Source organism: Clarias gariepinus, chromosome 27 (assembly GCF_024256425.1).
Source record: "Clarias gariepinus isolate MV-2021 ecotype Netherlands chromosome 27, CGAR_prim_01v2, whole genome shotgun sequence".
NCBI classification, from domain to species: Eukaryota; Metazoa; Chordata; class Actinopteri; order Siluriformes; family Clariidae; genus Clarias; species Clarias gariepinus.
Genome location: NC_071126.1, coordinates 19,760,435 through 19,780,588, shown reverse-complemented (window position 1 = coordinate 19,780,588; position 20,154 = coordinate 19,760,435). Strand labels below are relative to the sequence as shown.

The 20,154-nt window shown below is 39.7% G+C and overlaps 1 protein-coding gene across 1 annotated transcript in view; it reads left to right on the top strand.

The window, feature by feature from the left end:
* Window positions 1-18,719, top strand: part of kif26aa (kinesin family member 26Aa) — a 54,445-nt gene extending 35,726 nt beyond the window's left edge. Inside the window, exons 4-13 of the mRNA XM_053489559.1 lie at window positions 2,460-2,663; window positions 3,442-3,535; window positions 4,355-4,617; window positions 5,254-5,437; window positions 7,073-7,232; window positions 7,573-7,735; window positions 8,066-11,054; window positions 11,726-11,919; window positions 14,557-14,707; window positions 17,502-18,719. Of these exons, the coding sequence (XP_053345534.1) occupies window positions 2,460-2,663; window positions 3,442-3,535; window positions 4,355-4,617; window positions 5,254-5,437; window positions 7,073-7,232; window positions 7,573-7,735; window positions 8,066-11,054; window positions 11,726-11,919; window positions 14,557-14,707; window positions 17,502-17,671 (4,572 nt within the window). The 3' untranslated portion in view covers window positions 17,672-18,719. The remainder of the gene's footprint in view (window positions 1-2,459; window positions 2,664-3,441; window positions 3,536-4,354; window positions 4,618-5,253; window positions 5,438-7,072; window positions 7,233-7,572; window positions 7,736-8,065; window positions 11,055-11,725; window positions 11,920-14,556; window positions 14,708-17,501) is intronic.
* The last annotated feature ends 1,435 nt before the right edge of the window (window positions 18,720-20,154 follow it).

Sequence of the window (20,154 nt, the reverse complement as noted above, 5' to 3'; positions counted from 1 at the left end):
TCTCAGGGCAACCATGCACATGGCACTCGCATTCAAAGGAGCCAGAGAGTTTCTGCTACTACATGAATGTCACCGTATTCTAGTAGACTTACAGCAATCACCTTTCCCTCTTCGTGTGTGATGTGGCAGCCAGCCAGAGAATTTGGCATGACCCCATGGAGGAGTCCCTGTCTGTCCTCTGACTGCATTTATGTTGGCAGAAGGATGAGGTGTGGGCCAGCATCCAGACTCTCAGATTAATGTGTCACACATCACGCCTTGCTGTTTACCGCCTGTCTTCTTGCTTGATGGACAGCCAAGATACTCAGCCAATGGCATAGGCTGAAATTAATTTCAGGGCAGATAGCAAAGTGACTACAATTAATGATAAGTGTGACTCGCTCATGTGTATTGGGTGGATGCCCAATGGAAAAAAAAGCAGAGATATCATCAAGGATGTAATTTATATATTTAGTTCATAATCTATCATTAAACAATTTTGCCATATCAATAAGATTAACGGGCATAGCAAATATTATACCTTTTAAAAAAGTGTTTAAAAATGTAGATTAGTAATATGAAACATATCACTTTTAAAAGTGTTCACCTACAGTCTCGAGTTATTAGTCCTAGTGCATTCACCTTTTGATTGGTCCAGAGAGGAGGCTTTAATTATGCAGAATGTTAGGTTTTTTGTGGTTTTAAAAATTGGAGTAAAAGTAAAAGCTTTTCCAAAGTGGTTCAGTAGGAATTTTTGTTTAATAAAAACAACTGCTCGCGTGTAAAATCAGTTCATTGCTGTGTGAATTCCGTTTTTATTTCCTTCATAAAGCTCAAATGGTTTGCGCAATCTTCTCCATTTCCTTTCCGCACTCAGCTGAAATTTTGAAATATTAGTTAATGGAGAAAAAATTATTTCATATAAAACCAGAATGCTAAAACCTTCTGTACTTCATCATTGTCTTTTAGAAAAAAACTGAGAATTGTACTATGCTGATTGGTTGATCGTATTTTCCAATTAAATCAGCTGGTGGACCATGAAAGGCCATTCTTGCTTCATGCAGAAATAAAACCTTAATATAAAAAAAACAACTAAAATAAAACAGATTGTGGAAATGAGAGTAAAAAAAAATTACATTTATTAGAATGTCTACAAGAAAGGTAAATGTTCTCAAGAACTGGTTCAGTACTAGTGGATTAGCAAAAACACTCCATTTCATATCACACTCAAATACAGCTGACACTGTACAGGTGTAAATGTACAATGCTAAATATTATATTACACTTTATTGTGTTCGTTTGAAAACATGTTGCATGTAAATAAAAAATGTAATGTTTAGGAATAAAAAATAAATAAACATGCCTCACAACCAGAAGATGAACAAAGCATGTGTGTGAGTTACATTCAGCATGTCGAGCCTTTCACTTTCTGACAAACGAATTCGTTCATCACTAGCATGAAGTGAAGGCAGTTCAGACCTTTATAGCTCCAGACTCTGAAACCGTCCCTGGTGGGAAGACTATAAAAGCCAAACGCTAAACACAGACTGACAGGACTTTACCAGCCCACGGAGGTGGAAATGAGCATCACCTTAATTACAATGTAATCAGCTGTAAGCCTGAAACAATGATGAGATTTTAACAAAGATTTGGAGTTTAAGTGGACTGTCCGGAAAGCAGGATTTTTACAGAAGTGTCATGTGTTCTGGAGATTCGGACAGGCCAAACTCTGGGGATTTTGGGATTTCTACATACACTTGATTGATGCTTGCTTCACTTTATTGTTATTTTTTCCCTAATATTATAATATAATTTTGAGGCACTATACCTCATTAAACATGTGTTCAAGTTAAGCTGATTGAGCCATATCTACCATTCGGTTGAGGAATGCTAAACTTAAAAAAATTCCTTTCCTACTGTAGTGGAGAATTTGATGGAGTGTTAAAGTTAAATGCGACTGCCTTCAGATCTGTAATGCTGCCCACATGTGGAAATGTCTTGGAGCGAGGTCAGGACTGTACGGGTTATGTGGCGTTAACTTCCCAGCCGAGTTTCTGTATTGTATAAAGTGGTGTTGGTGAATGATTGTGTCTACAGTTCACACATACAATGAACATAGAATGTTCATGGGCTCCGAGCACACCTGCTTGAAGTCTTCTGTAAATCTTAATCACTTTTATTCCTCAATTTCCCAGAAGTTCATCACATAGCCCAGTTTAACTGGAGAATACCATGAAGTGACATCTCAACCATTTGGAAGAGGCCTCTACAGGGGGCTGATTAAACAAATAATAAAAAAACAAACATTTTCTTCTTTTTTTTTATTCCTTCGAGAGAATGTTAAATGGTTAGGCAATCTATTTGTGAAAAGCAATTTAAATTGAATAACAAACCAAATCAATCCATCTTTGGGATGCATTTATTTAATATGTGTTGTATATTCATATAGCAATGTTTTCTTCCATTTGTAAACTTGACAGGTTAAAGTTATGGTGCGTATCTGTCCTGCTAAAGGGGAACAGGACACGTCCGAGTCCATGTCCCTCCTGAAGGTGGATGCTCATAAGAAGCAACTGACCTTCTGCGAGCCTCCACCTAGCGGTGCGGGTCAGAGACGCATTTCCTCCAGCACGGCCCCAAAGATCTTCAACTTCGATGCAGTCTTCACCCAGGATGCCTCACAAGTATGTTTATGTTCCTCTTAAACATTTATTATACAAAAAATGAAGACTCTGTGACTGAATATATTTTCCTGTACATACAGTGAATGTAAGTCGTCATGATGCTCTAATGTTATAAGGTTATAATGTCCTTATTCCAAGCCTTGATAATTCCTTTTGAACACCACCCTTAAGGAGAATGTTACTGAGTAGGAGGTGTATATATTTATGTGTGTGTGAAGCAGGAGATATATATATATATATATATATATATATATATATATATATATATTTAATTACAGCAGGTTCCACCACTTCCTGCCTCAACATCATCAGCGGCAGTTCCACGTTGTTCAAAAGAAAGAAGGCTTTGATGAAGCCGACATCAGAGGCAGTACAAGCCCTTTCCTCAGGCAGACACACACTTATACAAATCTGTAATTTCAAAAGAAAAAGCATCACATTTCCCGTCTCTTTATGTTTGTCAGCCTGAAGGCAAAGGTCGTAATCATGCCTCGCTCTCTGTGGTGCAGCGTGGTGCAGTGAGATCCTTATTAAAAGCCTCGGAGGCTTTGGCGACATGTGATGCAACGCGTGAAATGTCTGTCATTTAATATTAATTCATTAATCACTCATCTGTCCTTCCGTTAGATAATACTACAGTAAGGGTTCAGAAGTCATTTATCTCTCCGGAGCTGTATCCCCCAGTGCTGCTATCTTCTTTCATGGGGACCTAGATAATGTATGCTCAAAAAACTGATGATGTCAGAGACTCATTTGCATATCTGTTGAATATTCACAGCCGGAGGTGTGTTCAGGGACGGTGGCGGAGGTCATTCAGTCTGTCGTCAACGGCGCTGACGGGTGCATCTTCTGTTTCGGGCACGCCAACCTCGGTCAGAGCTCATCTACTATTCTTTATGGTTTTTTTCACTTCACTCCAGAGATTTTAGTGAAAGCACCTTTAATAATCCTTTAATAAACCTTAAGTATAAATTTTAAATATACAAAAAGTGTAAAAAAAAAAAAAAAAGATGATGTCATTCTTTAATAAATAAAAAATGACACTGACTGGCTAATGTGCTGTAGTAAAAGAGAAATAAAACACTAATGGATGTGCGCATTAAAATGCGTGTTGGGAACAGTGACTCCGCTGATTATTTTACTGTACAAACTGACAGCTTTAGTGAGTTAAATTACATCACATCACATCACATCACATCACATCACATCACACAAGATGCCACGGTGCTCTGATGCCGTATTTAAGCAAAGACAGCTCGACGTGGTTAATTGATGGCCTAATTAGTCCTGATGTCTTTGTTGGTCACAGGGAAATCACTGCAGGCTCTTTTCAATGTTTTTTTTTCCTTCTAATTTTTTTTTTTCCTTTTTTTTTTTTTTTTTTTTTTGCACACTGTGTGAAAGTGTTTCCCTCCTGTTGTGTTACACCAGTCCCCCACAGTGAGCCTGTGCCTGACCCAGCGTGATATTTTATATCTTATTAATTATCACCAGTCTCTTTATAGCCATAATACAGCTCCAGGTTTATTATGGATAACATTTTAAAAAGAATATTATTACCATTTTTTCTCATGACTTTGAGTACATTATAAATGCCTCCATTTATCCTCCCATTTGCTTGCTTTTTGTCTAACCTCCACACCTTTAAGCTTCAGCACCCTCCCTGAATCAGCACTGCTTCTTTCCTACAGGTAAAACCTACACCATGATTGGTAAAGACTGCTCCACTCAGAGTCTGGGCGTCGCCCCGTGTGCCATCTCCTGGCTCTTCAAGCTGATCGAGGAGAGGAAAGAGAAAGCCGGTGCTCAATTCTCTGTGCGCGTCTCGGCTGTGGAGATCAGCGGGCGGGACGAAGTGCTGACGGACCTCCTGGCCGACTTTCCTACAGGAACTCTCCAGGATGTCCAGGGTGCGGGCGTCTACCTCAAGGAGGACCCCATCTCGGGTTCACAGGTAACTGGGTCAGGGAAGGGTGCTGTGTTTTCTCTATTTATATCTTCTCTTGGTAAAAACATTCATTTCTGTTACACAAACTCACATGTAAAATGAAAATTCAAGGGTTTATTGTGTATAAAAATCTATTAAATCCCACTTGACTGGAAAACATAGTCTATTAATACGGTGGTAAACAAACAAACAAGCAAACATACCAACAAATACATGAACAATAAATAAATAGATAAATAAATAAATAACATGTTTATTGTCAATATTGTTAATGTAAATAAATAACATTTGTCTTCCATCCAAAAGTGTCTAAACAACAACAAAAAAAAAATTTAATATAATTTTTTTTATTATGTTTATTGTTTTTTAAGCTGTTTTATTATCATAAATGCAAACAGTGTTATTTGTATTGATACTTTTTATAAGAAAATCTTTATGCAGTTTTTTGTTATTAAATGATTCACTATTGTACGTCCGACTGCACAGAATATACAGAATTTAAAAATGTTTAGGTTTAGGTTCAGGACTGTCCACTGTTTAAAGGTTTTAAATGGAAGTCTACTTCTGCATACTGAATATCCAGGCTTTATTGTCCCCTTCCTTATCATCCTAACAGATCTTGTTTTGTTTTTTTTATTCCAGCTTCAGAATCAGAGTGAGCTGAGGGCGTCCACAGCAGAGCGAGCCGCCTTCTTTCTGGACTCGGCTTTATCGGCACGGAGCACTAGCAGACTCGACAGCGCTGAGGAGCAGCAGTGCAACTCTCACATGCTCTTCACCCTCCACGTCACCCAGTACCGCATGGAGAAGAGCGCCAAAGGAGGAAGTACGACATCATCCTACTGTATCTGTGTCTAATCAGAGACTCACACCAGGCGTTTTCATACCTCTTGAATATTTTCCTATTAAGCAGACTTGGCACTAAAAGATGTCAGATTTATCAAGAGGGGTGTAAAACTCCTAAAAGTGCCTCTTTCACTCGTTCAGCCAAAAAGATTGGCACATTTGACTCTTTTTTTAACTGAGAATTTTGGCAGCATTATTTTATATACAGTAGGACGTTAACAGATAGACAGTGTAATGTTTAATTGAACACAATCATTTATTTAATTTTTTGTGAAGGAAATCAAAACATTTTTGCAATACCGTGACAGAAGTAGCCAACAAACATATCAGCTTATAAGATAAAAATCCTGAAAATACAACATATTAACAGGAGAAAGGAGGTGGAGCCACCAGAATGTCAGTTATCAAATATTTTAAATATCTTTGCAACTGTTAATCATTCCCGCTTTATGGTGTTCTTTCTTATTTATTTATTTATTTATTTATTGTATATTTGAATGTTAAAATTCAGATCTCATGCAAACAATCACTAAAGCTTGGCAGGTCTATTGTAGATCAGAATGAAAAGTGGGTGGAGCTATATTAATGGTAGTCTTAGTAAATAAAAAAAGACAATTTTCTTCCATTTGCATTCAATTTCCCCAATTTTCTTTCCGCTCTAAATAACTTAATGACAGCACTTCTAATCGTGCAAGCTCTTTTGTTACATCCCAACATGAAATCGCCATTTATCCGATTATGCGTATTTCATTCTTGTCCTGACCACAGAACACGTCCCTCTGCCATTGTTAGAATACATTTCAATACCTAATGCACTTCAGCCTCCTCCTGTGGAATGTTTATAGAGCTTGGCACAAGCGAGAACCTGGTTGGCATTCTCAGCTCAGAGATTTAAATCCTGCTGATGCAAAGCTAAATAAGTGCCTCATCTATCTGCTGGGGCCAGGGGTAGCTCAGTGGTTAAGGCATTGGACTACGGTTCGGAAGATCCCAGGTTCAAACCCCACAACCACCAAGTTGCCACTGTTGGGCCCTTGAGCAAGGCCCTTAACCCTCAACTGCTCAGATGTATAATGAGATAAAAATGTAAGTCGCTCTGGATAAGAGCGTCTGCCAAATGCCTAAATGTAAATGTAAAATGTAAAATGCTGTAATGATCCTGGGCGTCTTTGGGTTAGTGACCTACATTTACAGTAAACGCACCATGTTTAAAGGAATAGCAGTTGGAAATGTGCCTTCTGAATCACTACTTTGTGTGCATTAGTGCTTGACTTTATATTGGACGACTTTGGAATGTAATTGTAATCCCAGATTCCGTCATTATTTTCATTGCCAAGTGAGCTGCAAGTGCCCGTATTGAATTTTTTGGCTGGGTGGATGAATCCACGTAGATCGCTCATGCTGTGTAAATCAATCATGTACACACATTCTTTTACTTAATAGTTATACTGTCTATGAATCTTATCCAGTCTGTACAGTATGTTAATTGTATTACTACTTGTGTTTAATGGAAGATAACATTTAGACATAGATATATACATAAAAAAACATTGTCCTAGGCCATTGCTGTAAAGAAGGTTATGTTTTGTTAACATACATCTCCTTTCTGGTTCAGTGTCTGGGGGTCGGAGTCGTCTACATCTTCTGGACCTGGGGAGTTGTGAATCTGACTTCACTCGAACAAGAGATGGAGGTGGAGGACAGTGTCTGTCGCTGGCCGCTCTGGGGAACGTCATCCTTGCTTTAGCCAATGGGGCCAAGCATGTTCCTTACAGGTATGTCAGTGTGCAACATGTCAAATATCAATTAAATGTAAGGTACAGTATATCTCGCAGCATCGAGAACCATAGACACGCTAATTTGCATGCGCATCCTCGGGTCATCAAGCCACTTAAGTTACAAACTGTGTAAGAAACCTTGTGTACCCCCTGGTAGAAAACAACTGGATGAGTACAGTAGAACGTGTAAAAGGTTTCATCGAAATGCTCATTTTCTACAACCAGCATGTGCACTGCACTGAGATGAGATCAGCTTTCTTTGATTTTAAGGGAGAAAAGCGCATAGATTTCTGCCTTGCTTTTTGTCTAACAAAGTGATTTTTGATGTATTATTCAGGGATAGCAAGCTCACTATGCTTCTGAGGGAATCATTGGGCAACATCAACTGCAGAACCACAATGATCGCCCACATCTCAGATTCACCGGCCAGTTTTCCTGAGTCACTCTCCACTGTGCAGTTAGCCTCTCGTATTCATCGCATGAGGAAGAAGAAATCCAAGGCAGGATCTCTTTTTCATCTCTTCTTTTGGCTGGTTTACTGCTTCATGCATACAGCACATGTGTTTACTTTTGCATTATAGATTAATGGAGAAATCATTAAAATTGTGTATGTCACCTCAGTGGATATATCTATAAAAGCAGTCTACTAAAGGTGGGTTGATAGATTTCTTTGAGAGCATCAGTCAGTTGTAGTGGTAATCAATAGTGTAGGCCAGAGGTACATGCGTTTAATTTACAAAGGCATATTGACAGCTTTTATTAATATTTGGTAGATTTAGTCGAGTCAATATAGTCTTTTGACATGTTTATCTTTCGGGATTTTTTTTTAGTATGCCTCCAGTTCTTCAGGAGGAGAGAGCTCTTGTGAGGAAGGACAAACACGACGACCACCTCATTTAAAACCATTTCACCCCAGAACAGTGGCTCTAGACCCAGACCACCCGGCACTTCTATCCAGTGATCCGGACTACTCCTCCAGCAGTGAGCACTCATGTGACACAGTTATTTATGTCGGTCCTGGAGGAGCCCATATTTCTGACTGTGAACTCAGCGACAATGAGGGCCCTCCAGCCTTTGTTCCTATCATTCCTTCATTGAACAAAAAGCGTGCAAAAGAGGCTCCCAAATCAGACGGAGATCATCTGAAGTGCAACACATTTGCAGAGTTACAAGAACGCCTTGAGTGTATTGATGGAAGTGAGAGCACAGCTACTTTCATCAGTGAGGTAAAAGGACCTCAGACAGTCTCTAAGACTCAAGGAGGAGCTCCTAAAGCAACAGATGCATGTACCAAGATGATAAAATCCTCCCTCCAAAATCTTTCTTACATGGAGAACTCCAAAGTGCTCTCAGAACCGGCTGTATCTGGTCAAACCTCAGCTCAAGCCCCTGAGTCAGTTGTTCGAGAGAAGGACATCCTCGACAAGGAATCCTCACTATTATTAGAAAAGACCTCAAATTTGGCCAGTGATAGTATTTTAGCCACAAGGACACCTCCAGTCGGTATGAGCCAGCCAGCCCTCAGGCAAGGAGTACCATATCATCCAAGTAAGAGCCCAGTGGAATTGAGCCATCTCCGAGCAGCTTTTCAGAGCAGATGTCTTGAAAGAGATGTCTTGAGGACTACTGTCACTTTACAGCAACCTGTTGAACTGAACGGTGAAGACGAACTAGTGTTTACCGTGGTTGAGGAGTTACCCAGTGGTCTGATTCCAGACAATGGCCGACCCTCTAGCATAATCAGCTTCAACAGTGACTGCTCCCCACAGACTATAGCATCTGCATCACGTCCAGTCAGTATAATTAGCAGCATCAATGATGAGTTTGACGCATATGTATCACAAGTAGACAGTGCACAAAAAGGGCATGCAAGGTCAAAAGAAGAGGTGTCATCTGACCACAGCACATCTTCCAAAGGCTCATTTATCAGAAAAACACTGAATCCTGATGCTATACACTCGCCTAGAGGTTTTTCATCAAAGGGGGTGAACATACATGATAAGATTTCAACCACAAATATACCTGGTGCTTTATGTTTGGAGTCTTCCTCCCAGCAAGGCACAAAGAGCTCTTTCGGTAACAGTGCAATTTTTTTTTCACAGTTTGATTACCAATCAGGGACCTTTGAGAAAAATCCTATAGCCAAGTGCCCACCAGTTTTTGATACAAATAAAACATCATTCAGAGGTCAAAAATCTGTGAAATCTAATGCCACTTGCTCCTCACAGTCAGTACAGATATCTAGTATGAACCAGTCTACTCTCCCAAGAAAAAACAAACCTACCTCATCTGTTGAGACAAATAGCGGCTTCAACCGAGAGTTACAGAGGCAAGGAAGCAGGACAGATGAACACTGGGTGCCTACTGTCAGTCAGGTTGATGTAAGAACTACAGAATTCATTTCTGCAGGAAAGCCACCCAAATCTGGCACCAGTGGAATCCCATCCAGGAAGATCACAGGTGGAAGCTGCAGCAGTATGCCACGCTCTCCAAAAATCCCACCATCTTGTTCCTCCCAAAGGGTGGTGGACGGTTGTGAAAAATCCAGTGTTAAAAAAGGAGAGACTTTGAGCAGGATGCCTCAGTTTAGACGAGGGGCTACAACACTTGGCATGATCACAGTGCCTCAAAGCTCCCCAGAGTCCAAGTGGGGCCACGATGCCATACCAACAAGTACAACATTGAAATATTCATCCTTAGGGAAACGTCCAAATGGGCAAAAGAGCAGCTTACTCCCAAAGTCTGGCAGCATGTCACCACCTGCTCCACCCATTAGAAAGTCTAGCCTGGACCAGAAAACGCGCGATTTGGTGTCTCCTAGTGCCTTACGGTCATTGAGCAATGATGCATCCAGATCCTCATCATCCAAAGTGACAGTCTCTGAGGGGGATTTTGATGTTCGGCTTAGAGGGGACTCATTTAGCTTTAAATCATTCAGCTTAAAGGCAGGATCCAGTCTTCAGACACGAGGCACAAAAGGAGACAGTGGAAGATACTTTGGAAGTCTTTTCTCCCTTGAAAGATGTGACAGCTTGTCATCTATTGGATCTAAACAAGGAATGATAAGAGAGAGCAACAGTGTTAACCTAGCTGGTAATGGCAAGAGTAATAGGATGGTACCAAGACTTGGGGTTACCAGCTCCACCTCTGCACCCCTATCCCCTCCATCAACCAGTACTTCTGGATTCAGCAAATTAGGGCAGATTAAAGCTAATGTGAGTCCTAGAGCCATGGTTGGCAATGGAAACAGAACAAAGTCCTTGTCTAACAATGGTTCCAAACCTTTGAGTGCCACGAAATCATTTTCTGTCTCAAGTGTACGGACTGTCAACCTACCTCCAAGTGGAAAATCATCAACTCGTTCAGTTATGAGCGCAAGTAACAAAGCAGGTAAAGGCACCGTCATGGGCACAAAGCAAGCCATTCGAGCTGCTAATAGCCGAGTTAGTGAGCTAGCATCAAGCAGCCCCAAGAAACACAGCAAAGTTAACGATGATCAGACAAGTGTGTCTGCTGAACTTTTACTGCCTTCTTCATTGCCATCACCATACAGTAAGATCACTGCTCCCCGACGACCACAACGCTACAGCAGCGGGCATGGTAGTGACAACAGCAGTGTTCTTAGTGGGGAGTTACCTCCGGCCATGGGCCGCACTGCTCTGTTTTACCACAGTGGAGGCAGCAGTGGCTATGAAAGCATGATCAGAGATAGTGAAACCACAGGTAGTGCATCATCCACCCACGACTCCATGAGTGAGAGCGGAGTATCTTCCTCCAGCCGAACCAAGGTGTCAAAGTCTCCCAAAAAGAGAGCCAATGGTAGGTTTCGCTTCCAAGTCACCCAGGAATTAATGCCATTTTCTCTGAACTTTCCTAAGAAATGATATCTGATATAAATACCAGGAATTGTCAGCATTTGTTTTTAGAAATCTTGCTTTTAGATGAAAGGTTGCGAGTAGGAGCCTGACACTTTCTTTCAAGGACATATCCATTTCTCATGTCTAGATTGCTTCAGCTAACCATGTTTCACTGATAATACTGCTGATATTCTATAACATCTTCAGACCTTTATGTCTAGAGATGCTAGTTTGAAATATTGTCACATTGCATGCATTCTTTGGCACTATGTTCACCAGAAGTACTCATATTATACTACTTATTATACTGTATGCATGTAAAAAAGTTAAAAATATTTATTACCAAGACTCAAGACCACATTGTGGTGTACACGTGGACTATGTTTTGTATTCTTATTAGAAATCTTTGTTTAATTGCTTCTTCATATAGCTTGCACAAAGAGACAATCATTCCATCTTGCCCTTAATCCCAATATAATCGGCCCCACTCTGGACTATTTTGATGTTTCATCCACTTTTAAATGCTGTAACATTCACATACATATTAAAAAAGCATGCCTATAAGCTCCTTGGATATTCCTGGTGTGCACCTACGGCCCAGATGTAGAGCATTACCCTGTCTGACCTCTCCAGGCCTGCAGCGGCGGCGGCTGATCCCTGCTCCCCTGCCGGATAATTCCTCCCCTGGCAGGAAGGCTGGAGCTGCAGGTCAGTGGGTGGACCTGCCTCCGCTGGGAGGTTCCCTGAAGGATGCTTTTGAAATTAAAGTGTACGAGATAGACGACGTGGAGCGACTGCAGAGACGCAAGGAGGGGATGGTGACTGAGGTGAGAAGACTCAGTGTACATGCTTGATTTAAATTTTTTTTGCCATGTGGTTGGTAAGAACTGTGTGGAAAGTTAAGAGCCTGCGTTGTGTTTGTGAGTGAAACAACCGTATAAAACACCTCCCTAAAAAAAGTTTTATATCAGTTCCATATTCACATTAAAACATATTTTATGTACAGTATATATCCATGCTAAAATGTCAAGAAACTTAAATTTAAGCTTTACCTCTGGTAGTAAAAAAGCACTATTACTATTACTATTACTATGACTCCTTGTTTATTAATATAGATTTGTTTTAATGAAAACCTGCAATTTGCAGGTGCACTGTTGTCTGAGCTGGTGTTATAAAAAAAAGGAAAACCTTGTTATTTTTTTATTTTAATCGTTTACTGGGTAACATTCTTAGTAAACTGTTTTCCCAACATTACTTTGCAAAATATATATAATGAATGCATATATATATTATATATGCATCCTTTCGGCAACTGCCTCAATTAATTTCAGAGCTGAGGATGATAGAAAGCCCAAAAAACGCATGAAAAAGTGCATACAGGTGTTTGCAAGAATGAGTGCATTCCTGCTTCCAGTACTGTTCCAGTGTGATGACTTGCAAGGGGCAGCCGAGCTCATCATTCCTAATTGAGCATGATGTTAATTAAAACTCCTAAGCACCTGCAGTGGTCCCCGAGTATATCCTTCTCTTTGACCACCGTGACTGCGGCAGGAATTTGCATGCGCAGAGGTGATCTCAGGAACAATTAGCGACGTCTCATCTAAATATGACAGATACTTTGAGCTTGTGGTGCGATGATGAACGAGGTGAGTTCTCTCAATCCGCAATCTGTCTGATGGCTCTTTACAGCCAGCGCTGTGCTGCACGTCCACGGATCATTAACCTTTCCTGCTAGTGTGACCCGCAATGCCTGCGGAACGTGGAATGATTTATTCTCGAATAAGCTTCAGTTCATCTTTAAAGACCTCAGCCGTTCAGGGTAAGAGAAAGGGTTCTCTCTGCAGTCGCGGGGGAAGTTGGACGGGGAGGGGGAGCCGTTTTATGATCGAGAGACTCCTCTCATTTACTTTATTTGATTGCCTGAGACAAAGAGACGGATTTTTCATCTGACAATTATATTCACATTAGCATACGCAAACATCCGCCCATCTGTCTTCTGTCAGCCGTTTCAGGATGGGTTAATTAAAGTGAAATATTGTATACCATGACAGTGTTGGCTAAAATTCTGTATTCTGATTGGTCAGAATGCGATGATTAATTTTTTGTAACAGCAGCTCTGACTGTAGCTCAGGTTCGTATTAAAATGCTTGTTCTAATACGTTATCGCTCTGTAACGGAACTTAAATAGCAGACGCTTGACTGTTAATAAACAGATTGGAAATCATTGATATGGTAATGAAGATATGTATATAAGAATTTTGAAGGGTGTCTCTAGTGTCAGAGGTAAAGCAGTAGCTTTTTTTTTTTTTTTATATCCCCAGGACAGAGGAATTTACACTTCTTTCTAGGTTTTCTAGTTTCTAGGTAAAATGACAATCTGCGTTTTTGTTGCCATATTAGCTTCAAGAGAGAGTTGCTGTGGTATAAGAGGATTAAAATCCTTCAGTGCATGGTGTTATAGGAAAATAATCAACATCAGGGTGTCAGCTCCAGTGACAGTGAATGGCTTTTAATTAAAGATTGTGTAGCTAATTAGGGTCGTCTTTAACTGTAATTAAATTAGATTAGAAATTCAATGGACACTTTTGGATTGATTCAAATAACATTTTTGGAGCTCCAGTGTCTTGCAAAAGGATTCAACCCCTTGGTGTTTTTTTGGTCCTTTACAATCTGGAATAGAAAAGGATTTTTAAGGGAAAGGGGAAGGCGTCTATCATTTAATTTACACAACATACCAACCCTTTTGAAGGTGAAAAATATTTTTTTAGTATTGTGGCACAAACGGGCGATCTTAAGTGTACCCTCACCACTCGCAACAACCTCCAAAGTCAATTATTTGTCGAGCCAACTTTTGATTAAGTTATATTTCTCTTCAGGTCAAAAATTGAGACATGTCTCCATTATCTTGGCGCATCCAGCAACTGGTTATTTATTTCTTTGCCCTTTCTTCAAGGTGCAACTGGTCCAGCTTTAAATTAGATGGGATGGGTTTGTAAGAATATTCACGCCATGCCATATGAAGTCTAACCTTTTAACATTGGGTTTTTTCTATTTTAATCTATTTTAATTTCACTGAACTCTCAAGGGGTGAATACTTTTGCAAGACAATGTAGAGAGCTTTCTGAAGCAGTAGAACACCAAGTAGTTTTCCAAAAACTTTACAAAAAACAAAAATCATCGTCATCACTGGTTATGTTCCATAGACCATGGGCCCCACTTTAAGAATTGCCTTAGATATTAATTCATCAGGCTGTGTATCTTTACGGTAATCTGTATTTTCTGCAATTTGTATTTGAAAGCTCCTCTATCCTGGACACGTCAGCTTTTCTCCTTAGGGATTTAGACTTAGCGAGATTCCTGACTCAATGTAGTCTAAGCCCAGAGCATGCTGTGATGTGAAAGGGCTAGTGCCAGGCAGTCGTTTGGCTCTAAACGCGGCTCGGCCGCTCGGTTTCTCATCGCAGGGCTTGCAGTATTTCAGCGCTCGCCTCAGGATGCTGGAGAAGAGACAGCAGCAGATCCGGGAGCTCAGGGTGAAGCACGAGAGCCTGAGGAGGGAACTGGAGGACGCCAAAACTCGGCTGATGCTCCACCCCGACAAGTGGACCGGAGAGTGTGAGTTCCCTTCGTTTAGTGTGCGGTAAAGATGAGGTGATGAGGATCTCATTTAATAATGAAAAGGTGATTTGTTTACGGTAGATGATGGAGAGCTCATCTCTTTGTGAGCAGGAATTCTGAACTTTTAAGATAGGTTAGATAAATGTTCCTTGATTTGAATAAATCAGTTCCTGATGCAGACTTAAAAGTGAGAAGGTGATGGGAAACAAACACACACACACACAAACACACACACACACACAAACACACACACACACACCAACTTGATTTGGCCTCTTTGCTGAAGAGGACATGGATTTATAAAGCATGACAGATACCATCACGGCTTCACTGCCGAAACATCTTCTAGTCTGATTGCAGGAGGGAAAATAACAGGCTATTGATTCAAGGACATGCTGAACACACACACACACACACACACACACACACACACTCAGACACACACAGACATTATTTCTCAGACTTGCTCTCTTCACTGACTTTGCAAGTGCAGCTCCATATTTCAGTAACAGCACTGCAAGTTGCTATTTTTATATCAATAACGTTGAAGCTTTTTGTCGTCTTTGTGTCCTCGCTTTTTTTTTCAGACAAACACTGAACCCACACAGACTGAACTCAATGATCTCCACCGCTAGTCCTGTTGCATCTTACTATTACACTAGCAAGCTGTTGTCACTTGTGGGCGTGGCCTGTCCAGCTATTTTTTTCATAATCCAAATGGAAGTATATAGAACAGCTACCTACACTATATTTACTGTAGCCTCGAAATTAACGTGTGTGAGAACTGGTTGTTTGATTCAGAGGTGACATGGCCAGTTTCATCCTGGCTTTGTTCTCATGAAATCACCGGCACTAATTGCTTGTAGGAGCTACATTTGTGGATGGGGAACTGAGGAAAGGTAGCACCACACACACCACAGGATTGGTCCAAGGAATATTTATGGTAATTGTGTAGAAGTGGGATGAAAATTTAGACAGATTCTGATCCAATCATGCCTTAAATACATTTAAAAAAAACTAAGCAGGGAATTAACTAATTGATCAAGTATGTTTCTCGCCTTCCATGTAAAAGGTTCAGGTTCAACTCCCACCCAAGGCCCAAACCCCAGCCACAGTGCCAGTCCCACGCCCGGATAAAAGGGAAGGGCATCCGGCATAAAACCCGTGCCAAAGTTATCACCAATATTACATTAAAAATGACAAGATTAAAGAACTAATCATAAACTTCAAAAACGTTCAGGCTTCTTATGACATCATAAACTGAGCTTAGTTGTAGCCCCGCCCCCAAATCAGTATTAAATGCAAAAATATTTCTGGTGGTACAGTATAGCTGTATGAGAAAACCTAAATCAAGCACTAATGTCTGTAAATTAGAGACAGATGTTCGTTTTCAGTTCATGTGTCCTTTTACTGAAGGACGAACCACTAGAAAAGAATTTTATTTATTTATTTATTTATTTATTTATTAATTTATTTATTCTGCATAAAACTACTTGCAAATCACTGTACAAGTTCAAAGACTTAAAGGCCTAAAGAGGATCGTTATCTCACGCAGCATGCCAGGCTTAATGCTGATCCTGGTGTATTTCTGCATTGCATTATTTATTTATTTTTTATTTTTTGGTATCAATTTTGCAGTTTATTAAAGATAATTCCCTTTCATTTGTTATTTTTCTGTAAAAGCATGCCACATTTCTAATCATCTTTGCATATTACTAACTTTGTATAATCCTGAGCTTCTAAAGAAACATGAAGGAGAAAAAAGAAAAAGAATGCGCCACATTTGTTTGTTATATTTTTTAGTTAAAACATACTGTTTTACTGCAATTTATCACAAAATGCAGAGATTATTTAATCCCAGTGTTTGTATAAAACAGGTTTTTAAAGTTGTTTTTAAATAGATCTGTCATTACTGATGATGATAATGTTTGTTACACTTCCTATGTTTATTCGACGTCCTGCCTTCTGTGTTATGATTGGTTACAAGGATTCAGGCTCATCAGTGATTGGTTAGATTTTCATTCCACATACGATTCAATCCTAGAAAATGAAAATTGAATTATGGTGTTTTTAGCTCAGTTTAGCACAGCTTAGCTAAAATCTTACAATTAATATGTATACAAACATTTTTTTCCTTATCATTATTGTCATATTGGATTATGACTTGTGTTCTATTTAACCAGTTGCTTTTCTCCTTCTGCAGCAAACAAATGTATCCTTCTGCGCCTTGCGGGGCTGCCAACCAATCTTTGCAAATTTGTTAAAAATAAAAAACAAAAACAAAAAATACACATCTACATAAGTATTTACAGCCATGACATTCAAAATTGAGCTCAAGTTTGAGCCTGTTTCCTCTGATTATCCTTGAGATGTTTTTACAACTAGATTGTGTCCAACAGTGGTAAACTCAGTTAATTAGACATGATTTTGAAAGACACACACCTGTCTTCAGTATATGAGGTCCCACAGGTAACAGTGCATGTCAGAGCATAAACCAGGCATGAAGTCCAAGGAATTGTAAGACCGTATTGAAGCACAGATCTAGGGAAGGGTACAGAAAGATTTCTGCAGCATTGAAGGTTCAGATGAGCACAGTAGCCTCCATCATCCATAAATGAAAGACATTAGGAACCACCGGGACTCACTCTTAGAGCGAGCTGCCTGGCCAAAGTGTGTGATCCATGGGGGGGTGTTGGTGATATGAGGGAACAAGGTAACAGTCCTAGACATGGAGGTTTAAATTATCTTGACTACTTTATCACCATGCTATTTTGTTCTTTTGTCTCCTCAGTTGATGTGGATCCAGATCTGGATCCGGATTCACAGGACTACCTGGAGGCTCTGGTTCAGGCCACGGAAGAGCTGGAGTTCTGTGTCAATCTGTGCAAGTCTCGAGTTATGATGGAGACCTGCTTCGACGTCCTGGCACCAACATCCCCAGGGCAGGAGCTGGAAGTGTGATCAGGACGAGGACTTAAAACTTCAGTGGATCTTTATTTGCCAGGAAGTGCCTTGATTTGAATAATTATTAAAAATAAAATAAATCATTGTTTCTGATCGGTGCTAGTGCGAGATCATGACTGTACCTGTTAGCAATGCTGTTAGCAGATTTCCTTTTGAAAAATAAAAATAGTTATTTTGCATTTTAATGTAGTGTGTAAAAACAAATCCATGATGAAATTGAAAAAAGGGGAAAAAAAGCAATAAGGTAATTTATTGCCCATCCCAGAACCTCCTGTGGAGCTGCCCATCTTTATTAAACTTTCTGACGTGCTTATTTATTTTGCTCATTTTATTTATAATCCTGCCAAAAGTTTATTATTTCATATTTTCACACTAAACTTCACGAGTATTCGTGTGATATGTGAGATACAGTATGTGTAGATTTTTGTGTGGATCGGCATGATCTGGGTCTGAACAATTAGTTAATCTCATATTGCTTTTGAGAAGCCAAAAGAACGTGTTTTAATTTATTCAAAATAATTGCCAATTAAACTTGCTGTCTTTTCAATTAATGTCATGTTAAAAAAAAAAGCCCAAGATGAATGAATACCAAGCATGAAAGCAGCCCTGTACGTGATACTTGACATATTTTTTTTAATTAATTCATCAATTTATGAAACACTGATTACTTTTTGTTTGCTGCTGGAGCAGAACCTGTCTCTAAAGACTTGGAGTAATTTCATTCACTTGGATGTTGCTCAGTGAACCGAAAGACAAAAATGATCGATTAACAGAAGCTAAGATCGACTCGGGCTCTTGGTTTCCTCTTGAGTTGTTGATGTTTGATCATCTTTGAGGATCAGAATGATTGAATAAAAAAAATAATAATCCCATAAAAAAAAAAATTTATTAACAAATTAATTTAAACCTGAGCGCGTAAGTTCCCTTTATTTAACGCTTTGATATTTTATATTTTTTTGTCTAATAATTTACATTATTTTATGAGTTTTTACTAATATGTAAGACTTTGTCAGTGTTTCAGCTTTATATTGTACAGTTTTTTAAAACTTTGTAAGTCCAGAACCTTCCATATGCATCAGTTCATGAATAAAAACAATTTTCGACTTTGTAGTTTGCTGTCCGAAACATTTTCTCATCTATTCAATTATTAATATTTAATCATTGACTGCTTTAGATTATAAAAAGCAAGGTGGTACTTTAAAATTCTACTGTTTTAAATAATATATTAAAATACTATTTTAATAAATATCTTCAATATTATTTTTGTTGTTTTCAGTTTGAAAATTTTCACTGCAAAATGCTACGTCTATGTTTTTCATCGATCGATTATGCTTATGCTTATCCTGTGTAGGGTCACGAAAGGTCTGGACTGATTCATGGGAACTGAAAGCACACTCCGCATTGTCTTGGCTACTGTCAACCCATCGCAGGGCACAAGCACACACACATTCACGAACCCAATAATACATTTTAGGTCATTTGGAAGCACCAATCAGCCTACATTTGGGAGGAAACCAAAGTTTCCAGAGGAAACCCAGCACAGGGAGAACATGCAGACAGAGTTGATGTGAGATTGGAACCCACAAACCTGAAGGCAGGAGACCCTTGTAAACAACTAAGCCACAGGGCTACATCTACCTTTACCAGTACTTCTACATCTACTGATGATATCCATGCAGTAACATTTACACTACATAGCATTAACACATTAGCATTGATTATCAATAATATACCAGTAAACTGGTGACAAGATCATGGGCACCCAAGCCCGGGGAGACCAAAAGCCAGTCCATTCTGTCCAATCCCACTGAAAAGCTAATGCAGCTTAAATTGCTGGCCATAGAAGAAAGTCACCAAAACACCCAGTGCACTACAGTCTGCCACACATGGGGTCCAGCAGGCAAAGGGCCCAAAGCCTCCAAACTCCCCAGACCAAAATCCAATCAAACCCCACCGGATGCACCAGATTCATGGAGGCCCCACCTCTCAACCCACAACCCACCCAAAGGATTCGCTGATGACAAAAAAAAAAACACAATCGTGTCAAGAATCCTAATGTTTCATAATTTTGACCATTTTCCAGAATACAGCCACAGCTACCTCTGCACTTTTTTGCAGTGAAAAGTGTTTCCATCAGGCGACACACTTCTTACAGAACGACAAACCTGCTTCGCATATTAAACATTCTTAATTTGCATGTCGAGTGTTGTTTCAGCCTGCCTGCTCTCACCTCTGCACCACCGTAATGAATAGTAATAAGCCATTATAAGATTTTGTTGTCCGTGTCACGGTGGTTGTTTTAGCATAATCCTGTGTGTTGAGCAGTCTAGCAGGGCAAGAAACTACCTGAACAGAAAAAGGGATTAAAAAAGGTGGAGCTCTTTATTTGAAGAGCAACTAAGCATGCTGTAAAGCTTTATGTAAGGCTTAAGTGAGAAACCCATAGGCTGACAAAGTTTTATGTAGTGTCTGACTTTTCT